Here is a 15,799-nt window from a genome sequence, read left to right on the forward strand (position 1 = left end):
GGAGAGAGAGGGAAAGCTAGAGCAAGACAGAGAAAGAGAGAGAAAACTAGAGTGACAGAGAGAGGGAGAGAAAAGAAAGAAAGAAGGATTAAAGCAAAATACTAACCTAACATTTGGGGAATCCAGAGAAAGTTCAGAGAGAACTCATTCCTAGAAAACCTTCACTAAAGGAAATACTAGTAACATCAAACCCATAAAATGCCTAGGAGAAAACCTAGGTAAAGATGTGCAAAACATCTGAGAGATATTCAAGACCTAACTGAATGAAGGGATATATTTTGCCAATGAATTGGGAAACTCAATGTTGTCAAAATAAACCATTCTCAAGTTATATACAGATTAAAGCTAACCTCAATAAAATTCCCTGATGCTTTTGTGTGTGTGTGAAACATGACAAGATGATTCAAAATTTCTGTTGTTGTTCAGTCACTCAGTCATGTCTGACTCTTTGCAACCCCATAGACTGCAGCACGCCAGGCTTCCCTATCCATCACCAACTCCCAGAGTTTACCCAAACTCATGTCCATTGAGTCAGTGATGCCATCCAACTATCTCATCTTCTGTTGTCCTCTTCTCCTCCTGCCTTCAACCTTTCCAAGCATCAGAGTCTTTTCTAATAAGTCAGCTCTTCACATCAGGTGGCAAAGTATTGGAGCTTCAGCTCAAAAATGTATACAAAATACAAAAACCAAGAATGACCAAGGCAGTTAGGAAGAACAGCAACAACATAACTTCTTTAAATTAAAGTTACCCAGACTTACTATGTGTGCTTAGTCACTCAGTCATGTCCGATTCTTTGTGACCCCATAGACTATAGCTCGCCAAGCTCCTCTCTCCATGGGGACACTCCAGGCAAGAATACTGGAGTGGGTTGCCATGCACTTCTCCAGGGGATCTTCCCAACCCAGGGATCAAACCCAGGTCTCTCGCCTTGCAAACAGATTCCTTACCATCTGAGCCACCAGGGAAGGTTCAAGATTTACTATAAAATTACAATAATTAAGAATATGTGGTACAGGTGCAAGGATAGACAAATGACACAGTGGAACAGAATAGAGAGTCTAAAAGAAGTACTCAGACATATGTGCCCTTTCATTTATCAACAAAGGTGGTACTGCAGTAGGGAATAGTCTTCCAGAAAAAGATTCTGAGTCAACTGGATGCCCATATGAAAACATGACACCTGATCTTGGAAGCAGTGCATAATTATATGTAAAAGAAATTACACTTCTGTGAGATACTCTCAGAGAACATTTTTTTTATTTTGGAGTAGACAAAGTTCTTTCTAGAAGGATTTAAGGAGTTCTATGGACTGGAACAATGGACTGGTTCAAAACTGAGACAGGATTATGTCAAGCCTGTATATTGTCACCCTGATTATTTAACTTCTATGCAGAGCACATCATGTGAAATGCCAGGATGGATGAAGCACAAGCTGGAGTCAAGATTGCTGAGAGACATATCAATAACCTCAGATATGTAGATGACACCACTCTTATGGCAGAAAGTGAAGAGGAACTAAAGAGCCTCTTGATGAAGGTGAAAGAGGAGAGTGAAAATGTTGGCTTAAAACTCAGCGTTCAGAAAGGAAGATCATGGCATCTGGTCCCATCACTTCATGGCAAATAGATGGGGAAACAATGAAAACAGTGACACACTTATTTTCTTGGACTCCAAAATCACTGCAAATGGTGACTGCAGCCATGAAATTAAAAGATGCTTGCTCCTTGGAAGAAAAGCTATGACAAACCTAGATCAGTTCAATGCAGTCGCTCAGTCGTGTCTGACTCTTTGCAACCCCATGTTACCTAGCACACCAGGCCTCCCTGTCCATCACCAACTCCCGGAGTTCACTCAGACTCGCGTCCATCGAGTCACTGATGCCATCCAGCCATCTTATCTCCGGCCGTCCCCTTCTCCTCCTGCCGCCAATCCCTCCCAGCATCAAAGTCTTTTCCAATGAGTCAACTCTTCTCATGAGGTGGACAAAGTACTGGAGTTTCAGCTTTAGCATCATTCCTTCCAAAGAAATCCCAGGGTTGATCTCCTTCAGAATGGACTGGTTGGATCTCCTTGCAGTCCAAGGGACTCTCAAGAGTCTTCTCCAACACCACAGTGCAAAAGCATCAATTCTTCAGCATTCAGCCTTCTTCAGAGTCCAACTCTCATATCCATACATGACTACTGGAAAAACCATAGCCTTGACTAGACGGACCTTAGTCGGCAAAGTAATGTCTCTGCTTTTGAATATGCTATCTAGGATGGTCATAACTTTTCTTCTAAGGAGTAAGCGTCTTTTAATTTCATGGCTGCAGTCACCATGTGCAGTGATTTTGGAGCCCAAAAGAATAAAGTCTGACACTGTTTTCCACTGTTTCTCCATCTATTTCCCATGGAGTGATGGGATAGGATGCCATGATCTTCATTTTCTGAATGTTGAGCTTTAAGCCAACTTTTTCACTCTCTTCTTTCACTTTCATCAAGAGGCTTTTCAGTTCCTCTTCACTTTCCGCCATAAGCGTGGTGTCATCTGTGTATCTGAGGTTACTGATATTTCTCCCGGCAATCCTGAGTCCAGCTTGTGTTTCTTCCAGTCCAGGGTTTCTCATGATGTACTCTGCATATAAGTTAAATATGCAGGGTGACAATATACAGCCTTGAAGTATTCCTTTTCCTATTTGGAACCAGTCCATTGTTCCATATCCAGTTCTAACTGTTGCTTCCTGGCCTGCATACAGAATTCTCAAGAGGCAGTTTAGGTGGTCTGGTATTCCCATCTTTTGAAGAATTTTCCACAGCTTATTGTGATCCACACAGTCAAAGGCTTTGGCCTAGTCAATAAAGCAGAAATAGATGTTTTTCTGTAACTCTCTTACTTTTTCCATGATCCAGCAGATGTTGGCAATTTGATCTCTGGTTCCTCTGCCTTTTCTAAAACCAGCTTGAACATCAGGGAGTTCACGGTTCATGTATTGCTGAAGCCTGGCTTGGAGAATTTTGAGCATTACTTTACTAGCATGTGAGATGAGTGCAATTGTGTGGTAGTTTGAGCATTCTTTGGCATTGCCTTTCTTTGGGATTGGAATGAAAATTGACCTTTTCCAGTCCTGTGGCCACTGCTGCGTTTTCCAAATTTGCTGGTTATTGAGTGCAGCACTTTTACAGCATCATCTTTCAGGATTTGAAATAGCTCAACTGGAATTCCATCACCTCCACTAGCTTTGTTCATAGTGATGCTTTGTAAGGCCCACTTGACTTCACATTCCAGGATGTCTGGCTCTAGATGAGTGATCACACCACCAAAGATTGAGAAGCTCTATACTTTCAACAAAAACAAGACCAGGAGCTGACTGTGGCTCAGATCATAAACTCCTTATTACCAAATTCAGACTGAAATTCAAGAAAGCAGGGAAAACCGCTAGACCATTCAGGTATGACCTAAATCAAATCACTTATGATTATACAGTGGAAGTGAGAAATAGATTTAAGGGCCTAGATCTGATAGATAGAGTGCCTGATGAACTATGGAATGAGGTTCATGACATTGTACAGGAGACAGGGATCAAGACCATCCCCATGGAAAAGAAATGCAAAAAGCAAAATGGCTGTCTGGGGAAGCCTTACAAATACCTGTGAAAAGAAGAGGAGCGAAAAGCCAAGGAGAAAAAGAAAGATATAAGCATCTGAATGCAGAGTTCCAAAAAATAGCAAGAAGAGATAAGAAAGCCTTCTTCAGCGATCCATGCAAAGAAATAGAGGAAAAGAACAGAATAGGAAAGAGTAGAGATCTCTTCAAGAAAATTAGAGATACCAAGGGAACATTTCATGCAAAGATGGGCTCAATAAAGGACAGAAATGGTCTGGACCTAATAGAAGCAGAAGATATTAAGAAGACGTTGCAAGAATACACAGAAGAACTGTACAAAAGGGATCTTCACGACAAACCTAGATAGCATATTAAAAAGCAGAGACGTTACTTTGCCGACAAAGGTCCAACAAAGCTATAGTTTTTCCAGTAGTTATGTATGGATGTGAGAGTTGGACCATAAATAAAGCTGAGCACTGAGGAATTGATGCTTGTGAACTGTAGTGTTGGAGAAGACTTTTGAGAGTCCCTTGGACTTCAAGGATATTAAACCAGTCAATCCTAAAGGAAATCAGTCCTGAATATTCAATGGAAGGACTGATGCTGAAGTTGAAGCTCTAATCCTTTGGCCACCTGATGGGAAGAACTGACTCATTGGAAAAGACCCTGATGCTGAAAAATACTGAAGGCAGAAGAAGGAGATGACAGAGGATGACATGATTGGGTGGTATCACCAACTCAATGGATATGAGCTTGAGCAAGCTGCGGGAGATGATGGAGGACAGGGAAGCTTGATGTGCTGCAGTCCATGGGTTTGCAGAGTCAGACATGACTGAGTGACTGAACTGAACTGACTGACTGAAGGAGCACTACATGTACAGTAAAAAAGGTGAATGAATTAACTTAAGATGAGTAACTTGGCTCATTGAAGTACAGCATACCATTAAGAAAATGAAAATATCAGACAGAATTAAACAAACAAAAAAAGTAATAAATATTTGTTCCAAAAGTCATCATGATGGTAATTTGCACCATTGTGTTTGTAATAGTCAAGACCTGGCAACAAACTCAAATCTCTGCCACAAGTTGAATGGATCAATGCATGGTCATGTGATCATTCAAAGGAATACTCTATAGTAATAAAAATGAATACAGTGTTGCCATAAACAACATCACGAGTGAATTTCAAACACAGTTTGAAATTAAAAAAAAATTAGACATGAAAGAAAACATTCTGTATGGTTATACATAAAGTTCAAAAACTGAGAAAATATTCTCTGGCAGTACAAGTCTTAGGTAAGCAGGCTTCCCTGGAGAGGAGGACACGGCTATTGGGAGCCAACAGTGATTCTGTGGTGCTGGGAATGCTCTCTGTGTAGATCTGGGCTGGGGAACATGACCTAGGGGTACACTTATTGTTTGTACTTTGTTCTCTATTATTATCCTTAAATAATAATGTTTCATAAAAATATTATTCATCCAAGTATTTCTTTCCCTGACATAGCACTTCTTAGCATTTCTTAGCACTTCTTTCCCCTGAAAAAATAAGTGAACAATGAGAATGCTATGGAGCAGGACCTTACAGAGCCTTCTCAGGACAGACCACCCGCACGTCCTCCACCTGATTCTGTCTGTAGAAAAACCTTAGCCAAAGAATAAATTTAATCACAGAAATGAAAAAATTTCAGAAACAAAGGAAAACAGTCAAATAGGACAAAATAATAATAGTTTAACCATAAACAAAGTCAAGGATTTTTAGTTCCTCCTCATGGCTATAGCTAACATTCTGAGCCATATCCTTTGAGCTGTTTTGCAGATGCTGAAATCCCAACCATGTGGTAGAAGAAAATACATGATGCCCAGACTAGTGGGATGCCATTTTCTTCTCCAGGGGATCTTCCCAACCCAGGATCAAGCCTGAGTCTCTTGCATTGCAGGCAGGTTCTTTACCATCTGCGCCAACAGGGAAGCCCATAATCCTCACCTTACACAATTCCAAGAATCGGTCGCAAGGAAACGGGAAAAAACCAGCACTAGAACTGATGATTAACTGCATTTCAAACAATAAAGGTGACACCGATCAGACCTATTCCAAGATGATTGTTGGCGCTAGCTGTGCTATTCTGCAGGTAACCTGTCCCCTACCTCCACCTGTGCACTCCTGAAATTCCCGTTTAAAAACTCTTGTCCCTGATCAGCAAGGGGGAGCTGGTTCTTTGGTACATTAGTCCTCTGTCTCCTCAGAACTGCTGGTTTTCTCAATAATGCTATCTTTAAATTTACCCCCACGCTTGTCTCTCAGGGTTGGATTCTTGAGTAATAAGCAGAGCAAACCTGAGTTCAATAATTTCACTATAGAATATCTTCCTTTTAAAGCCTGTTTTCCCTTACTCTCTGCTCTGGGGACATTTCACCCCAGGAGCATCCTAAGTACAGTAGCCCTTCCCTGTCTTACCTGAGCAGATCACAGAGGCCGTGTTGCCATGGGAACAGTCAGGAACACCCAGGGCAGTCACAGGGCATGTCCATAGGAAGGACTCAGTCCCTGAGCAGTGAAATCGGGCTTTCCAGAGTTGATCACTGCCTTCTGCTCCATTTGGGGTGGAGATGGCGACACCACAGCCGAGCTGACGACAGACAACATTGGCATTGGCCAGACTCCAGTGGGAGGCACACAGCGCTCTCCATCGTCCAGAAATGTTCATCTCCACCTGCCCCTCACATTGAGAGGTGCCATTCGTCATGAGCCGGACATCTGTGTACACTGATAGAAAAAGACAGAATTTCAGCAAAATCTGATTTCTGTTTTAGGTTGAACTGATTGTACATGGAGGTTAAGTCCTGATATGCATCTCACCTGAACAGACAACCTGAGCAGCTCCACTGTGGTGACACGTGCCCCCTGGACAGGGCACTCTGGGGCATGACCAGAGCTTAGGCTCCTCCCCTTCACACCTGAACTCTTCAGCCCAGACCCAGCCATCGGACTCTCTGAAGGGTACTTGTCCCAGGACAGACACAGCCTTGCCACACCCCAGCTCTGCACAGATGACCTGGGCAGTGGGGAGTGTGAAGTTCCCATCAGACACTGGGGTCCAGGCTTCTCCAGAACGTACTTCTACCCGTCCTGAGCAGGGTCCATCCCCTCCAACCAGACGCACAAATCCTGAGAAACAAAGAACAACAAACCCAGTGAGTGTCCATGAACCTGGCTTGACAGTTGCCGACAACATCTCACAGGCAATGGTGGGAAAGCGTTTTTTCCAGCAGTGGAATTAAGAGGGGATAAGAAGAGAGAATTTGACTGTCATCGTCAAGCTGCGTTTTCATGGGCAAGTTTCTGAAGACATATCCAGAAAGATTGAAGGATCAGTTCGGAATGGCTGAATCTCAAGAATATATATTTTGGTTAGAAATGTTAATTCCTATCTGGGGGCCTGGAAACTACAATGCCCAAAGAAACTACACCTTGGTAGACATTCAAATGTGGGTACAGAGCTGAACTGAGAATGAAAAAGGTCCATGGGATTCAATAGGTTAGAGGCCTAAGAGCCACAGAAGTTTAAAGGACCATCCTGAGATTTCTGGGGCTAAAATTCTGGTCAGTTTTCTCTCTGAGCCAATATTCAAGTCACTGAGGACAGGAAAAGTCACACGGGCTGGATCTGAGTGCAGGGATTCTAATCTAATTGTGAAAGAAGTTGTCCACAGGTAAGTTTAGAAATGACAAAAGCTCAGAGGGTCATAGGAGAGGGAGGGAATGGTCCTAGCCATCTTTCTTGAAAACCTAGGATTTATCAAGACACCTGGGAGAAAGTGAGGTCTCGGTGGGATTATGCAAGACAAATGAGTTAGTTGATTACTTCATGCTAGACATGAGATTCTCAGCAAATGTGAAAGAGTAATGATAATTTAATGTATTCTAACCTTATCTATATGCTAACTGCATATGCCTTTCTTATTTGGATTTCTGAGATAAGAAGCCAACAAGCTATAAAAGAGGAGAATGAGAGGAAGAGGGCAGACAGCAAACAAGCCATATATACTTTCAGTTCAGTTCAGTTCAGTTCAGTCACTCAGTCATGTCCGACTCTGCAACCCCATGCATCACAGCACCCCAGGCCTCCCTGTCTATTACCAACTCCCGGAGTTCACTCAAACTCTTGTGCATCGAGTCGGTGATGCCATTCAGCCATCTCATCCTCTGTCGTCGCCTTCTCCTCCTGCCCCCATTCACTCCCAACACCAGGGTTTTTTCCAATGAGTCAACTCTTCGCATGAGGTGGCCAAAGTACTAGAGTTACAGCCTCAGCATCAGTCCTTCCAATGAACACTCAGGACTGGTCTCCTTTAGAATGGACTGGTTGGATCTCCTTGCAGTCCAAGGGACTCTCAAGATTCTTCTCCAACACCACAGTTAAAAGCATCAATTCTTCGGTGCTCAGCCTTCTTCACACTCCAACTCTCACATCCATACATGACCGCATAAAAAACCATAGCCTTGACTACAGGGACCTTTGTTGGCAAAGTAATATCTCTGCTTTTTAATATGCTATCTAGGTTGGTCATAACTTTCCTTCCAAGGAGTAAGCGTCTTTTAATATATACTGTAGAGATTTCTAAATTGCAAAAGCTTCAATAGGAATGAAACATAGAAAGATTTCGGGGGAAAAAAGACTCGTTCAACAAGATTTTAACACTTTCCATCCCCTGTGCTCCTCCCATTTGCCACATAACCCTGCTACCCTTTCCAATTTTTCCCAATGCAGAAAAGAAAAACCAAGCTTAAGAGCTACAAATGGATGGAAAGGAGACTCCAAAAGGGAAGAACTTCTGTGGGGAGTGAGGTGGAGTGAGTGGCAGGTGAAATGGGGAGTGGATGGAGTATGAGAGAGAGACCAGAGAAAACACTCATGATCATGATTTCATCCTTCAGGGGCCCTATTTTAGACAGAGAAAAGGTAATCCAATAGGGAAAAACCTGCACATCATAAAGAACAACTTTTTAAATCATTTTCCTGGTTTCTGAGTGGGCTCATAAGTATTTATGTACATGGTGGAATTTGTTCTGGTGAAGGACTCTGATTGCATAAATTTGTGAACTTTGAAGCCTCAATAAGAATAATGTAACAGAATAAAAATCTACTATAGAGAGCAGGCAGAGAAGGCAATGGCAACCCACTCCAGTGTTCTTGCCTGAAGAATCCCAGGGATGGCGGAGCCCGGTGGGCTGCCGTCTGTGGGGTCGCCAGAGTCGGACACGACTGAAGCGACTTAGCAGCAGCAGCAGCAGCATAGAGAGCAGGAGAGAACAGAAAAGGCACTGCAGAAATTAAAGAATTGAAGGATTAGCTTGACCACTCATACAAGAATAAATGATGAAAGAGAGGATGATCTGCTTGCCTTTTATTATTTATATCCATTTCCATCTCCCCAGAGAGGCCCAGGTTACGACTCTTAATCTTTTCTGGCTGGGAGTTTGGTCACAGGCTACACATTCTAGATAAACCATTTTTATTTAACTGGTTGTTGTTTTTGTTGTTGCTCAGCCACTCAGTCATGTCCAACTCTTTGCTACCACATGGACTGAAGAATGACAGGCTTCCCTGTCCTTCAACATCTCCCAGAGTTTGCTCAAACTCGTCCATCAAGTTGATGATGCCATCTAACCATCTCATCTTCTGTCGTCTCCTTCTCCACCAGCCTCCAATCTTTCCCAGCATCAGGGTCTTTTCCAATGAATCAGTTCTTCATATCAGGTGGCCAAAGTATTGGAGCTTCAGCTTCAGCATCAGTCCTCTCAGTGAATATTCAGGATTGATTTCCTTTAGGATTGAGTTGTTTGATCTCCTTGCAGTCCAATGGACTCTCAAGAGTCTTCTCCAACAACACAGTTCAAAAGCATCAGTTTTTCAGTGTTCAACCTTCTTTGTGGTCCAACTCTCACATCCATACATGACTATTGAAAAAACCATAGCTTTGACTAGACGGAACTTTGTCTCAAAGCAATGTCTCTGTTTTGTAATATACTGTCTAGGTTTGTCATAGCTTTTCTTCTAGGGACAAGCATCTTTTAATTTCATGATTGCAGTCACTGTCCACGGTGATTTTGGAGCCCAAGAAAATAAAGTCTGTCACTGTTTACATTGTTTCCCCATCTGTTTGCCATGAAGCGATGGGACAGGATGCCATGATCTTAGTTTTTTGAATGCTGAGTTTCAAGGCAGCTTTTTCACTCTGCTCTTTCACTTTCATCAAGAGTTCCTCTTCACTTTCTGCCATTTAGGGTGATGTCATCTGCATATCTGAGATTGTTGATGTTGTTATATTAATTCCACGAGATTAAAAATTTAGAAAGAAAAAGAGGGAAGTATTTCTTGTATTCTGTTTTATATACCCTGATAAAAGTTAAATATTCAAATATATGCTGGATAATCAAGAAAGTCTTAGGATATATTAGGATAGAGACTTCTGAGATATATTATTTCTTTTTTATTATCTACTTGATTTAAAAATTTACATGGAAGAATAAGTGTGAAAATTCCAAGAAAATAATGAAATAGAAGGTGGATGTGAATGAGTAAAGATACTAAATATAATAAAGATATATCCTTGTCTGGTCTCTTGCTGTGTAGACATCTTGTGTCCTTAGGCACACATAGCACCTTCCACACCACACCTGGACCTTCAGTGCTGCTCAGAGAACCTCACCGTTGCCTTCCTCAGCTCCCATCACCATTCCCCTTCCTCCCAGCTTCTATAAAACCTGCTCCACTTTCTTCAAAATTACATTTGTCTTCTTGCTCCAAATAAGCCCCCCAAACACAAGACTCTTATATCATAGAAATCATCAAATATAAACTACAAATCTCTTATCATAAAACACACAAATTCATGTTTTATTACCTCCACCTTTGACTTGCCAGTGCATGGCTAAGAGTTCTTCTGAAGTTTGCATTTGTACAGATATCTTAAAGGAAAATTGGGGAGAGAGACTGTTCTAGTAACAGTGAAAGAATGTATGACTTGGAGCATTTCATTCACAGTTCTCTAGTTCTACCATCAAAGAACTATGAACATTTACATCTAAATTTGCAAGGGAACTTGAAATCTGGCACAAATCCATAAGAATCTCTGATTTGTTAAATGATATCCCTTTAGGGATCACCTCTATACATGTAAATGATATCCTCCTATAGTAAGAGTAGTCTCCACTCCTACTAGCCTAGTGCTAAATAATATCTCACATTGTTTGCACAGAAACAACTCCACCCAGGAAAGTACTTCCTCATTTTTGTCCCTCCTTCGCATAGCCTCCCTGTGCAAAGAGAATGTGTATGTGGCAGTTAGCAAATGTTTCACACTCACAAAAAGTGAATTATGAAAAAAACTATGAGGATTTATTTTAATTGGGAGAATGAATAAAGCTATTTTAGCATCAGGTAAGTCCACTGGAGAAGAAAGAATAGCAGAGACTTATAAGAGGAAAGTAAATGAAGCTCATCACTCATAGCCACAGTGCACTCAGGGAGGATGGATAGGCGTCCCAGTCCTCTCTAGGCCACCTATCTCCTATTGCCCTGCTGATCAGACACCAGCTTTCTTGGAGCTTTCCATTTTCTCAGCCAGTGGACAGAGAACTGACCATACCTGAGCAGATGACGCCTGCATCTTCTTGATGATTGCAGTTGTGTTGCTGCCATCCCCAGGCAGGGCACCTCCACACCTGGGACTCCTCTCCTCTGCAGCTCACTTCATCCAGCCAGATGGGCCCTGATCCTGCCCCGAAGTGAGCAGACCCCATGGCACTGAGGGCTTCTCCACAGCCCAGCTGCCTGCACACCACGCGGGCATCGTCCAGGTCCCAGTGGTCATCACAGATGGTGCCCCAGGAGCCCTGGTCAAGGATCTCCACTCTCCCAGAGCAGCGACCACCTCCGTCCGCCAGGCGGATCTGTCTGCTGTCTGAGCAGAGAGAAATGGGACATAGGGTGATGACACCAGAGGTTGAGAAGGGTTTTCTGTCCTGTGGGACCCCCACCTGAGCAGTAGGGGGCGCTCTCCTCTGAGGCTGCCGAACCTGCTGGTTCAGACACGGAGCCATTGCACTGGGGCAGCAGCTCGGGCTGGTTTTTTATACCAGTGGCAAGAGAATAATAAGGTTGAAAAATAGGAAGAAAATAAAACAGGAAATATTAAGTTGAAAACACTCTAGTGAGTAGTCTGAGACAGAAGGTAGTACAAGGTCCTATCAGAGTTAACATTCTGATCTGTAGAGTTCTGCACAGCATCAGAGAAAGATTTACAGGAAATGTTAGTCTCTCTACCCGGAGCAGTTAAATGAGTTCAGAGTCACAGGAATGAGCAGGCACCTGGATGGATTCCTTTCAAAGCACACACATTTTGATGCTGTTGACCTAAGAGTTAAAGGGGTTGATTAAAGGGAGTGGAGTCAGGAACAGGCCTTATTAGATGCCTCAGACAGCAATCATGAATCCTCTACCATTAGAATCCTTCTTCTTGGTACAGTCATTCAGAACTGAAAAACGAATGGGTTCTGTGATATCTTGGTTTACCTCAGAATATTTCATCTGTGGTTCTAAGCTTCAGACTTCATATCTGGATACTACTTTCAAACAGTGTGATCTTTTTGAGTAGACTAAACAACTTTGCATGACAGATGATGTCAGGGAACATCGACACTGGCCAGATTCCACTGGGAATCATAGAATGTTGCTTCTTCTCCCCAAAAAATATAATCCCTCCTTGGACGTTCTGTCAAGTATCTCTGTTATTCAAATTTTGGAGTTATCTGATCTTTAGGGGGAAGGAGAAGGCAATGGCACCCCACTCCAGTACTCTTGCCTGGAAAATCCCATGGATAGAGGAGCCTGCTAGGCTGCAGTCCATGGGGTCGCTAACAGTGGGACACGACTGAGCGACTAGACTTTCATTTTTCACTTTCATGCATTGGAGAAGGAAATGGCAACCCACTCTGGTATTCTTGCCTAGAGAATCCCAGGCATGGGGGAGCCTGGTGGGCTGCCGTCTATGGGGTCACACAGAGTCAGACATGACTGAAGCGACTTAGCAGCAGCAGCAGTGTGTATGTTTGCTTAGTCACTTCAGTCATGTTCAACTCTTTAAGACCCTGTGAACTGTAGCCCACCAGGCTCCTCTGCCCATGGGATTCTCCAGGCAAGAATACTGGAGTGGATTGCCACGCCCTCCTCCAGGGGGTCTTCCTGACCCAGCGACCTAACCAGTGTCTCCTGCATTGCAGGTGGATTCTTTACAGCTGAGCCACCAGCAAAGTTCTTCTAGTTCTATCACTGAGCAGAAATAGGTCACATTTCTGCAGCCCCTTGAACAAATAACATTAACAAGCTCACTGTATTCTCCTCTCCTTTTATACATAAAAGTGATCTAAAGAAAGGTTAAAGAATGTCTACCGATGTTGTCCTTTAAGTAAATGATGTAGTAGAGAATTAAACCTAAAATTTTCCACTTCCATGGAGAATGGAGGAGTTCACAGCAGGCCAATGTGTGTGGCTGGGTCTAGCTGCACACAGCTTAAAAGCTGACAAATGTTTTTCAAGAAACACTAACTGTTACTTTGCCAAAAAAGTTCTGATTAGTCAAGCCTATGGTTTTTGCAGTGGTCATGTATGGATGTGAGAGATGGACTGTGAAGAAAGCTGAGTGCTGAAGAATTGATGCTTTTGAACTGTGGTGTTGGAGACGACACTTGAAAGTCCCTTGGACTGCAAGGAGATCCAACCAGTCCATTCTGAAGGAGATCAGTCCTGGGTGTTCTTTGGAAGGAATGATACTGAAGCTGAAATTCCAATATTTTGGCCATCTCATGAGAAGAGCTGACTCATTGGAAAACACTCTGATGCTAGGAGGGATTGGGGGCAGGAGGAGAAGGGGACGACAGAGGATGAGATGGCTGGATGGCGTCACTGACTCGATGGACGTGAGTCTGATTGAACTCTGGGAGTTGGTGATGGACAGGGAGGCCTGGCATGCTGTGATTCATGGGGTCACAAAGACTCGGAAATGACTGAGTGACTGAACTGAACTGAACTGAACTGAAATGTATTCAACATTTGTTGACACAACATGGACCAAATATGCTAAAATTCTATAGTGTGGAGTTTATTTCAATGTTAGCCAAGGATCTATACTTCTTTTTCTCTGGGAATTTGCTGATTCATTGCATAATTTAATGATTCAGAATCTGGGCTTGGGCAAGCATAGGACTATTGTTGTGACAGGAAGCCAGCATAATTTGGGAGTTACCTGGTGCTAGAATGACAAAATTAGAGTCTTGAGGGCCACTCTCACACAGCACATTTTCTCCTCAAATATCTGCCCAGTATATAAGCTGTGAAGGGAAGGAAACTAAAGAACTACATAAAAAGACTTGAAAAGCAGAGTCTTTCTCATTCTCTTGGGTACTGAGCTACCAAAGAATCCAGGCTCTGAACTGAAATCTCCGAAAGCCCCTGTCATAGGGCCAAAAGATCAGAGGTGGACTGAGTGCTACCAAAGCTGCAACCCACACTTATTACAGCTCAGTTTTAGTTTATATTTAGATGTTTGAGTGATATACACCCCTTCCCCCTATCTGCCTAGCAAAACAAAGGGTAAATCCTTTCAGGTATTAGAAAATGTATCAGGAGTATCTTACTTTTTCACATATAATTTATAGCATTCAGTAAAAAATTGGCATGACATTTGACAAGTTAGGATAACATGCCAAATGACCAAAGTGAAAAAAAGAGATGAGAGAATGCAGAGACACACATGATAGAAATGCATAAGGATTTTAACTATGACCAACGTGTTTAGGGGAAAAGAGAGAAGGGGAGAATATAAGGGGAAAAGATGAAAAAATTAACTAATAATCATAAACAAATAAAAATGGCAATGGAATCATTGCCAACCCAAAATAAAATATTTAGTATTAAAAAGTGAATGAATAAGTCAAACAAATTTTAGATAGAACTTAGAATAGAGTGATTTAGAGGAGTCCTAAAGATGAGACATGAGAAGGAGAATAAAGAGTAGGAGAGGGGGAAGAGATACAGAGACAGAGAGGCAGAACGACAGAAGGCATATTTGAAGATATAATAATAGAACATTTTTTAATATAAAAAAAGAGTATGAAAATACCCACTCCTAGTAGAGCTGCAGAAAATCAAATGGAAAAAGGGGAAATCTGAAATAGTAACAGATTTATTTAATACTAAAGAAAGAAAAAAAAGGGGAGAGAAAAAGGAACATAAAGCATGTGCATCAATTAAAAGCAAATGGCAGATACCAACATCAAATCAATATCAGTAATTGCATTTACAGTGAATGGATTAAGATAAAACAAACCTGATGCAAATGTTACTCGCAAAATGATCGCCTTATATTATGAAAACAAAGAAAGATTGAAAGTAAAATGATGGGGAAAATGTACTAACTGTAAGAAAACGGGAGTAGCATTTTCAATGTCCCAGAAAGGAGACGTTAAGAAAAGATGCACTGACTGACAGTAGTGCTGAGAGAGGGCATCAGAGGGCAGACAGACGAAACCACAGTCACAGAAAACTAGCCAACCCGATCACATGGACCACAGCCTTGTCTAACTCAGTGAAACTAAGCCATGCCGTGTAGGGCCAACCAAGACGGACGGGTCATGGTGGACAGTTCTGACAAAATGTGGTCCACTGGAGAAGGGAATGGCAAACCACTGCAGCATTCTTGCCTTGAAAACCCCATGAGCAGTATGAAAAGGCAAAAAGATAGGACCCTGAAAGATGAACTCCCCAGGTCAGTAGGTGCCCAATATGCTACTGGAGGATCAGTGGAGAAATAACTCCAGAAAGAATGAAGGTAGGGAGCCAAGGCAAAAACAACACCCAGTTGTGGATGTGACTGGTGATAGAAGCAAGGTCCAATGGTGTAAAGAGCAATATTGCCTAGGAACCTGGAATGTTAGGTCCATGAATGAAGGGAAATTGGAAGTGGTCAAACAGGAGATGGCAACAGTGAACATTCTAGGAATCGGTGAACTAAAAGGGACTGGAATAGGTGAATTTAACTCATATGACCATTATATCTACTACTGTGGGCAGGAATCATTTAGAAGAAATGGAGTAACCACCATAGTCAACAAAAGAGTCTGAAATGCAGTACTTGGGTGCAATCTCAAAAACA

At 42.4% G+C, this 15,799-nt stretch overlaps 1 protein-coding gene across 1 annotated transcript in view; it reads right to left on the reverse strand.

Moving 5' to 3' along the window:
• Positions 1 to 15,799, reverse strand: part of LOC102183687 (antigen WC1.1-like) — a 56,351-nt gene that overhangs the window by 17,274 nt on the left and 23,278 nt on the right. Inside the window, exons 7-9 of the mRNA XM_018049061.1 lie at positions 11,237 to 11,551; positions 6,444 to 6,752; positions 6,042 to 6,350 (exon numbers count right to left, since the gene is read on the reverse strand). Of these exons, the coding sequence (XP_017904550.1) occupies positions 6,042 to 6,350; positions 6,444 to 6,752; positions 11,237 to 11,551 (933 nt within the window). The remainder of the gene's footprint in view (positions 1 to 6,041; positions 6,351 to 6,443; positions 6,753 to 11,236; positions 11,552 to 15,799) is intronic.

Source organism: Capra hircus, chromosome 5, assembly GCF_001704415.2.
Source record: "Capra hircus breed San Clemente chromosome 5, ASM170441v1, whole genome shotgun sequence".
Lineage (NCBI taxonomy): Eukaryota > Metazoa > Chordata > Mammalia > Artiodactyla > Bovidae > Capra > Capra hircus.